This window comes from Egretta garzetta, unplaced genomic scaffold (genome assembly GCF_000687185.1).
Source record: "Egretta garzetta isolate BGI_Z169 unplaced genomic scaffold, ASM68718v1 scaffold228, whole genome shotgun sequence".
Taxonomy (NCBI): domain Eukaryota; kingdom Metazoa; phylum Chordata; class Aves; order Pelecaniformes; family Ardeidae; genus Egretta; species Egretta garzetta.
In genome coordinates this window covers 3,978,889-3,991,388 of record NW_009260758.1, presented here as the reverse complement: position 1 = coordinate 3,991,388, position 12,500 = coordinate 3,978,889, and the positions used below count along the sequence as shown (strand labels likewise).

The 12,500-nt window shown below is 43.4% G+C and overlaps 1 protein-coding gene across 1 annotated transcript in view; it reads right to left on the bottom strand.

Moving 5' to 3' along the window:
* FOXP1 (forkhead box P1) overlaps nucleotides 1–12,500 on the bottom strand; it is a 402,299-nt gene that overhangs the window by 40,299 nt on the left and 349,500 nt on the right. Inside the window, exon 11 of the mRNA XM_009645970.2 lies at nucleotides 5,626–5,730. Within this exon, the coding sequence (XP_009644265.1) occupies nucleotides 5,626–5,730 (105 nt within the window). The remainder of the gene's footprint in view (nucleotides 1–5,625; nucleotides 5,731–12,500) is intronic.

Below are 12,500 nucleotides of genomic sequence, written 5' to 3'. Positions count from 1 at the left end.
ACCCAAGCCTGACAGCCCTTCAAGAATCCCAGCTCACACATCTCAAAAGATTCTTCAATAACAGGGTTGGGTTTAAGCTTATATGTCAGGGCACAATGCAGCCCTTGTTTACCACCATATGGAGGTGCACACACAGAATTCTCCAAAAGTAAAGAAAGCAAAGGCTTAAAAGGAAGGAGTCAAGAGCCTCCCTTTTGACAAAAGTAGCCTATTTCGACAGCTGATTCCCTCTTTTAAAAGCATACGGCACACATAAAATAAATACAGGTCAGAAAAATTAACAAATCATCATAACTGTCTAATACATCCTGGGCTGGCTGCGGAAAAACAAGATCATTTTGGATTTATATCTCTAAGTATGGGATTTCCTGGACAGCTAATATCCACAAACAATCAAACACAGAGGACCATGAGAAAGAAGCAGCATTATTTCAAATTTGAGCTGAGAGTCGTGATTTTTAAAGGGCTGAAACAGGAACTGGAGCTGAAATCTGAAGCAAGTAAATTCCTTTACTAGGCACTGATGGACACTGTTGTGTTTCTCTTGGCCTTGGCGGAGGCTTTTAGGTCACTGGCTTTTGGATATTACAGCGGATGAAAATCTTAGAACCACAGAAACTTCAAAAATGACAAATAACTCGAATCTTGCCCCCATCGTCAAAAAAAAAAAAAAAAAAAAAAAAAAAAAGGAAAAAAACCTAATGATACTTCTCTAAAAAGAGTCGAACCTTTTTATGAGACCTGTTGCCAATATTAGTGCCACCGAATGATCTCATCTTTCATTCTGGCTAAATTCCAACACACAATTTCATTAACCCAGGTACTGCAGGTGATAAAACTCATTTTTCCCTAAAGAGACAGCTAAAAAGTACCAGTTATACATTTATGAAGTACCAGCAATCAAAATTATGGATTTTCTAAAAGGTTTTTAACTACTTTTATTGAAAGGAAAATCGCTGTCTCAGACTTTTGTGACACTATTGCTAATAATAAATTTTACCATTTAGACATCGCAGTAATATGGTAGACAGTGTCAATAAAAGTATGAAACAAAGATGATCCTTGTCTCTTAAGTAATGCTTTCTGATTACACACCGGAAATTATAATGTGAAACATAAACTAAGAGCACCTTAAGGTATAAAATGCAATAACGCAAGACGATGTGCCTCGCTACGCGTACGCCACGCGCAAAAAGTATTTCAGCGCAAAAATACTGCGTCGCACGTAGCAGGCAGGCGCTTGAGGTTACCTCGTGGTAGAAGCCGAATGCTCGCCCCGAAGAGTAAAAATATTTATGTATGTGTGTAAAACTAAAAGTTACACAGCTTAGTTCGAGCTGGCTTGCTGTTTCATCCGCTTGGGAAGGGAATGAAGCGGGGCGCGCTCAGGGATGCTACTTTTGGGTTCCCTACGAGCATCCCTCGGAGCATCCATCCCAAGAGGCATCCACCCACCCATCCCGAGGAGCATCCATCCATCCCGAGCAGCATCCCGGGAGCACTAGAGGGCACTGTGGGATTTGGGCCACCCCGGCCGCCTCCCGCCGCGGTCCTGCGCTCCCCTGCCATGTCAGGGAGGTTAATCAGGAGGTTGTAAAAGCAAGGGTAACGTCGACGTTTGAGCGGCAACTGGAAATGGGTGGGGGGCTCGGGAAATGAAACGCTCGCTCGTATCCCCGAGGGCCGGGCCGGGTCCCCCCGAGAGCGGGACGGGGGCCCAGGGGTCGCTGCATCCCCGCGCCTTCGCCGGCCATGCTCGATAGCTGGGGAGTTTAATTGGGCCTGCCAGGAATGAAAAAACCGAAGGAGCCGTCTGTGGACCAGCCTTTTCCCTGCCCTTGCTACCTATTTGATTAAAAAGTCTCTGTTGTGCTAACGGCAGATGATTTCACTGCAGAACATTTTGACATGCAAATGATAGCAATTAATGCCTTTGAAACAATTTATGATTTCCGGCCTATTTCAACATGTATTAGCATATACCTGGTTTCTTTAATATACACTTTGTTTTTCCAAAACCACAAACATAGTTGCTGGAATTTCATGTGGAAGTGCTTAAGGGGTTGAAAGTTAACACCTTTGTGAGCCGAGCAGTCTCACAGTTGCTGCTAAACAAAAGCCTCTTTGTAGCAGCCTTCTCGAAATGTTTTCTTAACATGTTCCAAGTAGTTTTAGGCAGGCAACTAAAGTAAACAAGATGTTACCATGATAAAAACACTTGTGAAAACATTACAGAGTGCACTTAGTAGTTTCTTTCACATAAACTCCCCTTCGTTTCATCAAAGTTGAATTCACATGAAGCAGATTACTAGCATCGCTGCAATACAGGATGGCAAGACCTCTCCAAAGGGCTGTGTCCCTCTTTTAAAGAATATATTTGATTTAAAAATGGTACAGCCATGATCAAGCACATCTAAACCACAATCAAATGTAGAAAAAAAAAAAAAGGGGGGGGGTGGGGTGGGGGGGGGAATGAAACCCTAACTCAATCTTCTCCTTCATTTCTTGCCCTGGACGCCGGGCTACCTTGCTGAATAAACCACCCTCCCTCCAGCAGGGATTTCCTGAACAACTTGCCGTATAAGGGGTATGTATTTCTAGCTGCAACAGTCTTTAAACGCATGCAAATGAAATCAAGGATATCGCCAATTTTGAAGGAAAGTCGCTCTGTGCTACTAATTGCTCCTTTGGTTGCCGCCTGCGAGAGGGGCCCTGGTTACGAGGTGAGACACGTGTGCCCCCTCCAGCCCTCACCCTGCTTCCCGCAGCTTGGCAGAGGGCCATCAGGTCACCGCGCTGAGACTGGACTTGGTTCTGGTTTTAGGCTCGGGGAGTGTTCCGGAGCATGCAGGGCACTACTGTTCCATTAGGCTCAGCTGCAGCCCCTGCTGCTAGCGGTTAGCTCAAACTGATACGCATCACATGATAACCGATGGCAGATAGATTAGGAAAAAAACCAAAAACCCAAAAAAACCCCCCAACTGCCCCTCCCCCCCGATGCTAAAACTGCAACTTATTTCAAAAAGAAACAGGGAAATAAATGCGTACAATAGTCCGTGTATCTGCTGGTTCTGATAAGCATCCTCCTGTTGGCTGTGAGTGAAAGACAACTAGGATCGTTATTTGTACAGTATTTATCTTTGAAATCAAGGGCCCTGTGGTGTACCTCACCTTGGGAACAAACACTACAGAACGATCACAGAGGAGTGTCAAATCTCTGGTTTTGATTTACCAACAGTTATGATATTTCTTCCTCAGGAGGAAAAGAAATGAACCATGTTTTAGACCTGCGAGTCCTTTTTTCTCCCTCAACTGCGGAATCATTTTATTGGCATACCGGGCTTTCATTCCACAGGCAACTTCTCTTTGCTTCTTCTAACGGGCCTTTTTACCGAGGTAAGTGAAATTAAGCAAAGTTCGATTGATACACGGGCTGCATTTCACTTGGTAAACACGAGCTTTTCTCTCGAGGGGACCATCGAAAGAGCCTCACAGGTTATACAAGTGCCAGAAAGAAACTTCAAGCGTCTAACCTGTTATCTTTCCATTGAGTAATGAATTCTGATAAATGGCAATATAATTTAAGGACGGATGCTCCGCAGGAGACTTGGAAGGCTACGGTCTCGTTTTATGAAGCAACGCTCACTTCCTAACAGTGTCAATACGCTGCTCGGGGACATTCATTTCTGCATTCATTCTGGGTTAAATATCACTTGAACAATAAGACTTTGTCTGGACACTGCAGAATTTGGATAATGAGAAAATTTACACGAGCCGATGGGTTTAAGAAAGTCACGCAAAGTATTTCTGTTGAAAGGTTTCAATGGGGAGGGAAAAAAAAGAAAAAAAAAAAAAAGATTGACGATAAGCGATTGATAAAAGAACCAGAATTGTTGGATCTGGGAGTAGATGGAGCCATATCAGGTCCAGCCTGGGCTGGTAATGGTTTTCAGGTTATTCCTACCTATTGATTGCCCCAAGTGTCTCCTCCAAGGGAACTGGTGGACTTGGTCTACTTACTGAAACATCTCCGAAAAGCCACATAAAAATCAGTCTTGCCTCTACCCACGCCGTGTGACTTAAGGGCTGTATTTTCTACACACGGTCACGTCAAGCAGTGCACTGCTCTGTAAGGAACCCTCCTGCAACCAACAGCTCTAATCTGGAACAGGGGACTAGCACAAGAAGCAAAGGTGGCGTGATCTGACCTTATGTGCCTACTCGCGTTTATTCCAGCATCTAAGGCTACCACAGCCCCCTCCCCTTGCATTAAGTGCAATAAAAATCAGAATTGTTTTAAAGGCCTAAATGCTATACTGTGGCATATGAATATGAATGAGCCGGCAAGTATGGCGAGATTAGCATTTATTTCACTTAAGTGAACAACAGGATGAATTAAAAAGAAATGAGGCCACCCTTCATGGAAATTTATGACTAGCACCTTCTTATTTTGTAATCCTCTTGTAATGAGAACCTTCTCATTACTGTACCATTCCTTACTTGTAACATATGTTTATGCTAGGACCAGCGCTGCTCCTACTGAATTCAGGAGGGGTTTTGCCCATGGAAACAGAACTGGCCCATTCTGTTCTGGGAGCAAAAACCCTAACATCATCCAACAAACATCCTCTGCTTGCTGTTGCCCTTCCCTCTCTCACATAAAAATCCAGGGAACTGCCCCAGAAAAAAACCAGATACAGCTGAACGTTTTGGGACTAATTCTACTTATCCATCCTGAAGAATCCCACGTATTTATGTGGACTGACTTCATGAGATCACCACCGTAAATGGGAGCAGAATTTGTCCCTTTGTGCATTTGAATCATACACATTGCCTGGGCGGTTGGTCTTTGGTGATCTTACAACCTTCAAGAACCAGGATGCACCCAAAGCGTACGTGTACCCGGTGATCTGCCCAGACAGAACACTCTTTTGTGATGGGAACACTTTTTGCTCCAGCTTGGAGGGGCGAGGCTGATGGTTTACTGTGGAGCAGCCATGTGTAAGTTGTTAGAGCTCTGCCGGTCCTTCTCTGCATCGGGATGCAGGCATTACCACATACTAGTCCATAATGCACTGTTTATGCAACGCGTAAAACTGTGTTCTTTGGCAGCAAGGAAAGGTCTGCAGCAAACTGCAGGGGCCCAATTAATATAATTATAGTTTATTTTTAGTAGTGTAGACTTTGTTCATTAGTTACTTATTTGACATAAATTAAATTTCACGTGATGTTCTGCAATTCTCTGTTCAATTACGGAGTTAATTTAAGACTAAATTTCTAAATTAAAGTGAAATCAAGGTTAAATCAAGGTTGTATTGTTTACAATATCAATACTGCAACTTAAAAATTATTTAAATAAATTAAAAAAAAAAAAAAAAAAGGCTGCGGAACTGCAAACACTCTATTTTATAGCAATACACTGAGCAAGACCATACTTTCCCCACGGGGCTAATTTACTATCCCCTGTTAAAACGTTCTTGAGCCTGATCCAAAAGCCACTGAAGTGAAAGGGAGCTCTCTGTTGACTTCAATGGGCTTTGCATCAGGGCCCACGGTGAGTGACAGCACACAAAATTTCAGGGCATGCTTTCTGTACAATGCAAGCGCCAAAAAAACCATCCTTACTTTAGAAACGACTGGAAGTCTTCACATACTGCTTCACAGCCCGGCCATTTGCATACGCCGTGTCCATAGAGCGGGTGGCTGTGCGAGTGCTCCTCGTGGGATAAACTGGAGGAGAGAAGGAGAAGAGAGAAAAAGTGGCGTAACCGAAGGTACCGCGCCAATTAATCTTCACAAAGACTCTTAAGAGCAGCAAACAACAGATCCTGAAACATGCCTAACATCTCACGGTACCCACCTGACTCTGCCCATGCTTTTTCAAAACAGAATTAAATACCATTTGCAGTGCGAAACATGTGTCATTCTTACTTAGCTATCCTCCTACATTTCATTCATTAATTAAAAGCTTTGTAAAGAATTTAAATTAACACGGACGGGGGAGAAATCATTTGACAGACCTGCTTAATATCCTGCTTGATATTTTGCTAAGAAATTTATGAACATTGCATATTTACAATTCAACTTCATCAGGAAGAAAAGTCATCTCCATTCGGCAGTGTATTCTTATAACACAATACAACCGGACCCGAGGCTTTCCTCATCACTACAGAAAGAGGAAAAGCATCAAGTTTGCAGCCTCGGCTTTCCCACCGGGTTATTTATTTACTGGGCTTTTTTTTTTTTTGTTTTGTTTTCACTTTGTTTGGGGTTTCCCCACCCCCCCTCACCCGCTGTTCCTTCACACAAGTACAGCCACCTTATATCCCAGCAAAGAAGGCTCACCACTACTTTCAAATCCAAAATTCATCACCAAAAAAAGGAACCATGTAATCAAAGGATTCCTCTGTACGAGGGGTTAGTGGGGGCTATTAACCTTGCTGAGATTTGGCAGGAACGTCGCAGAGCTTTCTAACTACTGAAACCAGGGTTAAAAAACCCAATAAAATCATATGAGCACTAAGGGGTTAATCCTTCAGCGGGATTCCAATCAATACGTAATGATTTGGCTGCACTGATCCAAGTCATGAGACGCTTTGATCCGGGCCATGTGGTGCTCAGGGAAATGTATCTGTTGCACTAACTGATGAACCATACTCTAAAATATCTTCTTTATTCAACTTCTGCATGGAAACTTCTTAAGTAAAGGAATTTTTTTTTCCAACAATTTCCATAACCTTAGATGACTTGAAAAATAAAATGTCAAAATAATATCGAAATCTCTATTTTATGCTCGCACACGTATCTATTTTTCATAGCAAATCTTTTTGCTACAGTATGCCTGTGCTGTATTATGGACTTCAAACATACACAAAGGATATGAACACATACCAGCATCTAGGCGTGGCTTTTATGACTTATTTTATCCTGAATTACAGGTAACATTATGGATAAATGCCTACTTTTTCCCATTTTACTTTTATACACATGTGGAAATGCTGTTTATTCTTGTCCTGTAAGATTATCTGCCTGCGTACCGTAACAAAACTGTGTTCTTCTATTATTTCTGATTCGCTGGATAGCAAGATCACCACAGGACATACCCCTGAGATGTCACCCAAATGCAAAGAAGTTGCAAGAGAAATTCTTGCCCAGATTCTGCTACTTTGGACTTTAGGCCCAACAAGAATCTGACGATAACTCACAAGTGGGTTTTTCTTTTTTTTTTTTTTCCTTTTTTTTAATTAAAAAAAAAGGTACAGATCTGACTGGAAAAAGGTGCTATGAGTTGTGCATGACCCTAAATAATTATTTCATTAAAATCTTATTTTTGGCTCTTTACAAATAGTTCTTGAAGCACAAATATACATATATGTGGCAAGGTAATTTCCTAAAAAACCCCACTGTGGGTGAAGAGACTTACAAACGCCTTCTTGATAATGGAAGATTGCACTGGTTTAACTTTATCTGGTTTTTTTTAAAATGTGCAAGTGGGGAAAAGCTCTATCAGTGAAGTTTTGAAAAGAACAAAGGGACCGATGCATTCCTTGCAAGGAAATTAGAAAAATGCCGTACCACACATTTCCTCAGCTGAGAAAGAGGGAGGATGGCTGAAGGAACACCGTCCACCCAAGCCAGACAGACATATGGTCAAATGCCCTCCAGACACATCGGAAAAGAGTAATTCAGAAAAATAATAGGTTTTATCATCTGCTTCCATACCTGAATACAGCTAAGGGTGAGAAAGGAGGCTGTCGCGTTAACGCTCCATTAAAATCCATGAAGACTACACGTGACAGTTACGATTTCGGTGTGTTTGGCAGTACCCCCCCCCCCCCCCCAAAAAATGTTGTTGTGTTACTTTACACCGCGCGTGTTACCCATACACCAGGATAACTGCAGAAACGCCGTGTGACGCCAAGTAAGGAGTCAGTCCCCTGTGGGTTTTAAGCACTGTAAATCTCATTATAATATCAACAGGAGTCACATGGCTTAAACCCCCAGCAGGGTTTTTTAAAGTTTCTCTGCGAGAGCCTAAGGGCCATGGCCAAGTCAACGGAAAGAGCCCTACCGAGATTTGTATTTGTTTTTTAAATCCAAGTGCAAATCTCTTTTCTTTCCAGGGAACTTGCACAAGACAAGACAAACTATGTAGGACACGATACCCCGGCACTGTGTCCAAAGCAAATGACGGAGTGACCAACAGAGCATCAAAGTGTAAGCGATGCTCAGGATGTCAAAGTCTAGTGCCGTCAATAACCAGAAAGACTGGTGTTGACTGTAAACGGGAACTTAAAAGGTCATTTCGCTAACACGATGCTGAGTGTAACACACTTAACACCTACGTATAGCTTCCACTGCCATTTGACAAAGCAGAGCAACTACTTCAACCTACCAAAAATAGACACTTCAAAAAGGAAAAAAAAAAACCAACCTCAGTATTGAGAGACAAATGCAGGCACCCTCCGTAGGCAGCGTCGTGCCTTTCCGAAGGCAGTGACTCCCATCCCACCCGCGGGAGGGGGGGGTTCAGCTGTGCCTTTCGGTGACCTTTATGTGTCAGGATCAGATTACTGCTATTTTATCCATCCCACTTTCGAAAATATTATAGATTGCCACTTGTTCCCTGATAGAGCCTTAAGAAGCACCTCAAAACAAAACAAAGAGCGGGTTTAAACAGAAGCAGATGTAACGCACAAAGGATAGAGCCAGTGGAAATGAATGGAGAACTCTGTTTAACTGCTCTAAGTACTCACGGTGTTTGAGCAAATAGAGGTGGAAAATGAAGATTTTAATCCAATACATAAACAAACAGCTTTGTGGGCACAATGCAAACCTATAATCTTAAATTGTTCAATATTTTGTCTGCTTGCAAGCACAGTTTCTGTAATCTGGATGCATCCTTGGTTTCGCTGCCGGAGACAGACTTGTAGAAGATCTGAGCATTGGCAAGCAGAAGCAAGTTTTAGGTCTGTTTGATTTCTAATGACACATTAGAGTAGGTGTTTGTTTCTGTCACCCTCTCCTTCCCAGGAACGCATATTCGTGGTCGGGTAGTGCTGATGCAACACTAGTTAGTGGAAGTGATTTTATAACAAGACATAATTTTCAAAGAAGCGAAGGAATAAATGATGAAAAAAATCAAAATTATATGGGTTTTTTTTCCTCCTCATAAGGTACTTGCATACAAAAATACTTAGCGCAATAGAATTATTTCCAAATAATGGAATGGTGCAGCGATATTACATCGAAGTACAGCAGATAACCCTCTGGCCAGTAAAACGACTTGCCTAAGTTGGCTTATTCATGACATACGACAGAGTAACAAAATCCATGTGGGAAGCCGAAAACTGCCTAAGTGTCCATTTATTTTCTGCTGCCTCCAGCCCCGTTTCCAGTAAGGAGGGGAGAAGGGCCAGGCACTTCCACAGCTCCTCTGAGCTTGCTGGATAGCGGAGAGGAGTTTTTGCCTCTGCTTTCTATGTTGCTCCATAACCCCAAGGCTCTCCAGAGGGTCTGGAAGCAAATTCACCACCTACTTCGACCGGGCTGGCCGTCAAAGCTGGTACTTGCACAGCCCCCCCTCACCCGGACCACTTCAACCATTTAACTTTTGGAATAGATCTGCTGTGCTCCAGCATCACTGAAGAATCACACTCCGGGACACAAAAGCACGGGAGATAAAGAAACCACAGACAGCTAAGCCCCGGTGGAGAGCAGAAATGACAGCATGCCCCAAAGAGAGATGAGAACACACTGGGGACTGGGGAAAGCAGCGACCAAAGCACGAGCATGAAAGCTGCCCACGCTGCATGGTTTAATCCAACCCGTACTTACTAACCGCACGAAACCGGGTACCATGCTCGTTGTACACACTGGCAAAAAAAAAGTCACGGGTGGATATAAAAACCAGCTCAGCAGAAGCCTCAGTAACAGTGCTCCTGCCACACGGTGGACCGTATCTTAAATAGTCGTGATGCTGACATACTTCATATTCCACTCTCTCTCTTCCACATCTGCTTGGGCCAACGATCTTTGCCAAAACACTGGGGGAAGTCAGTGATGTAGAGAAGCATCCCTGATTTTTCTATTACGGTTACAAAGCATCTGCTCACGTTCTAACGGCGTGGAGAACATGCCTGAGCCACCTGCACGCTGCAAAATCAATACCACGTCTCCTGCTTTCCTCTTGGAACGGGGTTTGAGCAGAGCACCCACAGAAACAGCAGAATTGCCTTGAGGTTATTTTTTTTTAAATTTGATTTTATTTCCCAGGGGCAATGGACAGTGACATCATCTTTGTCAGCTGCCAGGAAACCGATGTCAGTGCGTGGTCCGGGCAGGAGCACGGGGCTCGGTCTCACACCTCATTCCCCCTGGGCCTGACATGGATGGCATGGCCATTGAGGCAAAATTCCCCAATTTTGGTCCCGTACAGGAGACACACAACTGGGAACCAACAGGGCTTTCCCAAACTCAGGACTGCCCAGCAAGCTCTAAAGCTCGTTGAAAGGCACCGACGGAATAAAGTTGGTGAAAGTGTCACAATTCTTTGAGTCGGAAACACTCGCCGTATTTAAAAATCAAAACGGAAGCAGCAATGATTAAATCCTTGTACCGACTGTACTTGAATGCAAGTTCCTGCTTTCATGACAAAATCAATTGAATAAAGATGTGTTTTGCAGTGAAGTTGCACTCATGCAAATCCCTCTGAATTCTTACTAAGGCGGCTTAGCACCCCTTTCCTCTCTAAACTGTGAATTAAAAAACAGTAATAATTAAAAAAAAAATAAAAAATCAAGAAAAGTACTAAGCCACATACTGAAATGGACTACTTCTAGATATTCATGCTTCCATCCAAGCCTCAGTAACTGCCCAGAAAGCAGGTATTTGATCTGAACAGAGAAGTGTCTGAGCAGGGTAAATGCCTTTCCACCGCTGGATAAAGCTTAGCAGAGGGTCACGGGCCTTCGGGAGAGGTTGCATTTGATGTGCGTGGCCAGCGGCAGCTCTTCCTAGAGCTGGGCTTGCATATTTTTAGTCCACGTCCAGGTCTAAAACTAGAAGCAGCTCATGTTTTACATCAAACCCTATTGGAAGTAACAGGAGTGGTATATTACATTTTAAATGACTACACCAATTTAAGACAAATCAGGTTAAAACTGCAGCCTACAGGCTGAAATCCTGTCTTCTAATCGCTCTGCACTAACCTGTAGTATAAGAAAAAAAAATAAATAAAAAAGCAAAGGCACAACATTGCTGCTGCAGCACAAGGCCAGCGCTGCACCCCAAATCACTGCCCCCCATCCTCACGCCCCTTGCGGCAAATGCCTGTTGCAAGGAAAGCGCTGGAGCGTTTGCAGCAAGACTAGGACAAAATCTGGCTAACATCCCCCTTCTCTTCTACCCCCTTCCCCGCTCCAAAGAGTATAACCAGACTGGGTGATTATACGCAACGTCTTCTGGTTTTGATCTAGGCCCTGATGGTTTGGATCATTCATCAACGTTATGACCCTCCAGCACTCCAAAAGCACCACGTCCTTCTTCCAGTGGCACCTCCTCTTCCAGCCCTGCAGCGGAACTGCCGCGGGCCCGGGCAGCCACTGCCGTACATCCTTTTCTTGGAGGAACAGAACATACTTCTAAACCATTTAAAAGAAATGTCCACTGCAAAAAAAAAAACCCAGTATTGAATCCATCGCTTATCTCAGGTGGACGTTCCATTCCTGCACTTAAATTAACGAGTTTCTCTACTATTTAAAACTCTTATTTTTTATTTCAACCTTGTGCCTAGGTACTGTAGTGAAAGTACATCAAATATACCCAGACACACACGATTTGAAACGCTGGATTTTAAATTCCAGCACTGCTAACTAATGAGAACAATTTTTTCCCTCTTCTTCTTTGTAGCATCACTTCGTGTACTTACATACCATAATCACATCCTCCTAGAGCCTCTATTTTTCCAGGGTGTAGATCTTTAATTCCCTTTAATCTGTCTTCATAGCCTATTCCCTCCAACTCCTTTATCATCCTAGCTGCTCTCCTCTGTATTTGCTCCAGCTTCTCTTCATCCTTTCTGCAAGAGAGTGGCCGATTGTGCGTGGCACTCTCAATGTGGTTTAACTGGTTCGGCGTAAGGCAGAGCAGGAAAAAAGGAGGACTGGGATGCAACACGCATGTTTATGCCTCCCGTGACTGCAGTTACCTTTTTAACTAAGACACGGCACAGAGTGTCCCACCTTAATTTCTCAACCCCGATTACGCCTCAGTCGTTTCCCACACAGCTGATGCTGAGCAGCTGATGCCTCACGTCAGACCGGCACTTCGGAATTTTTATTTCCTAGCTGGGCTACTTTCTACTTTATCCCTGCTAAATCTCATTTTATTCCTCTCTGAACAGCCTCCTAATTTATTCAGATGAAAAAGGATTGATTCGGTATCTTAGTTTAATTAGGGAAAAAATGTGATCCTATCATTTTCTTGGGTTTTAGGGAGGG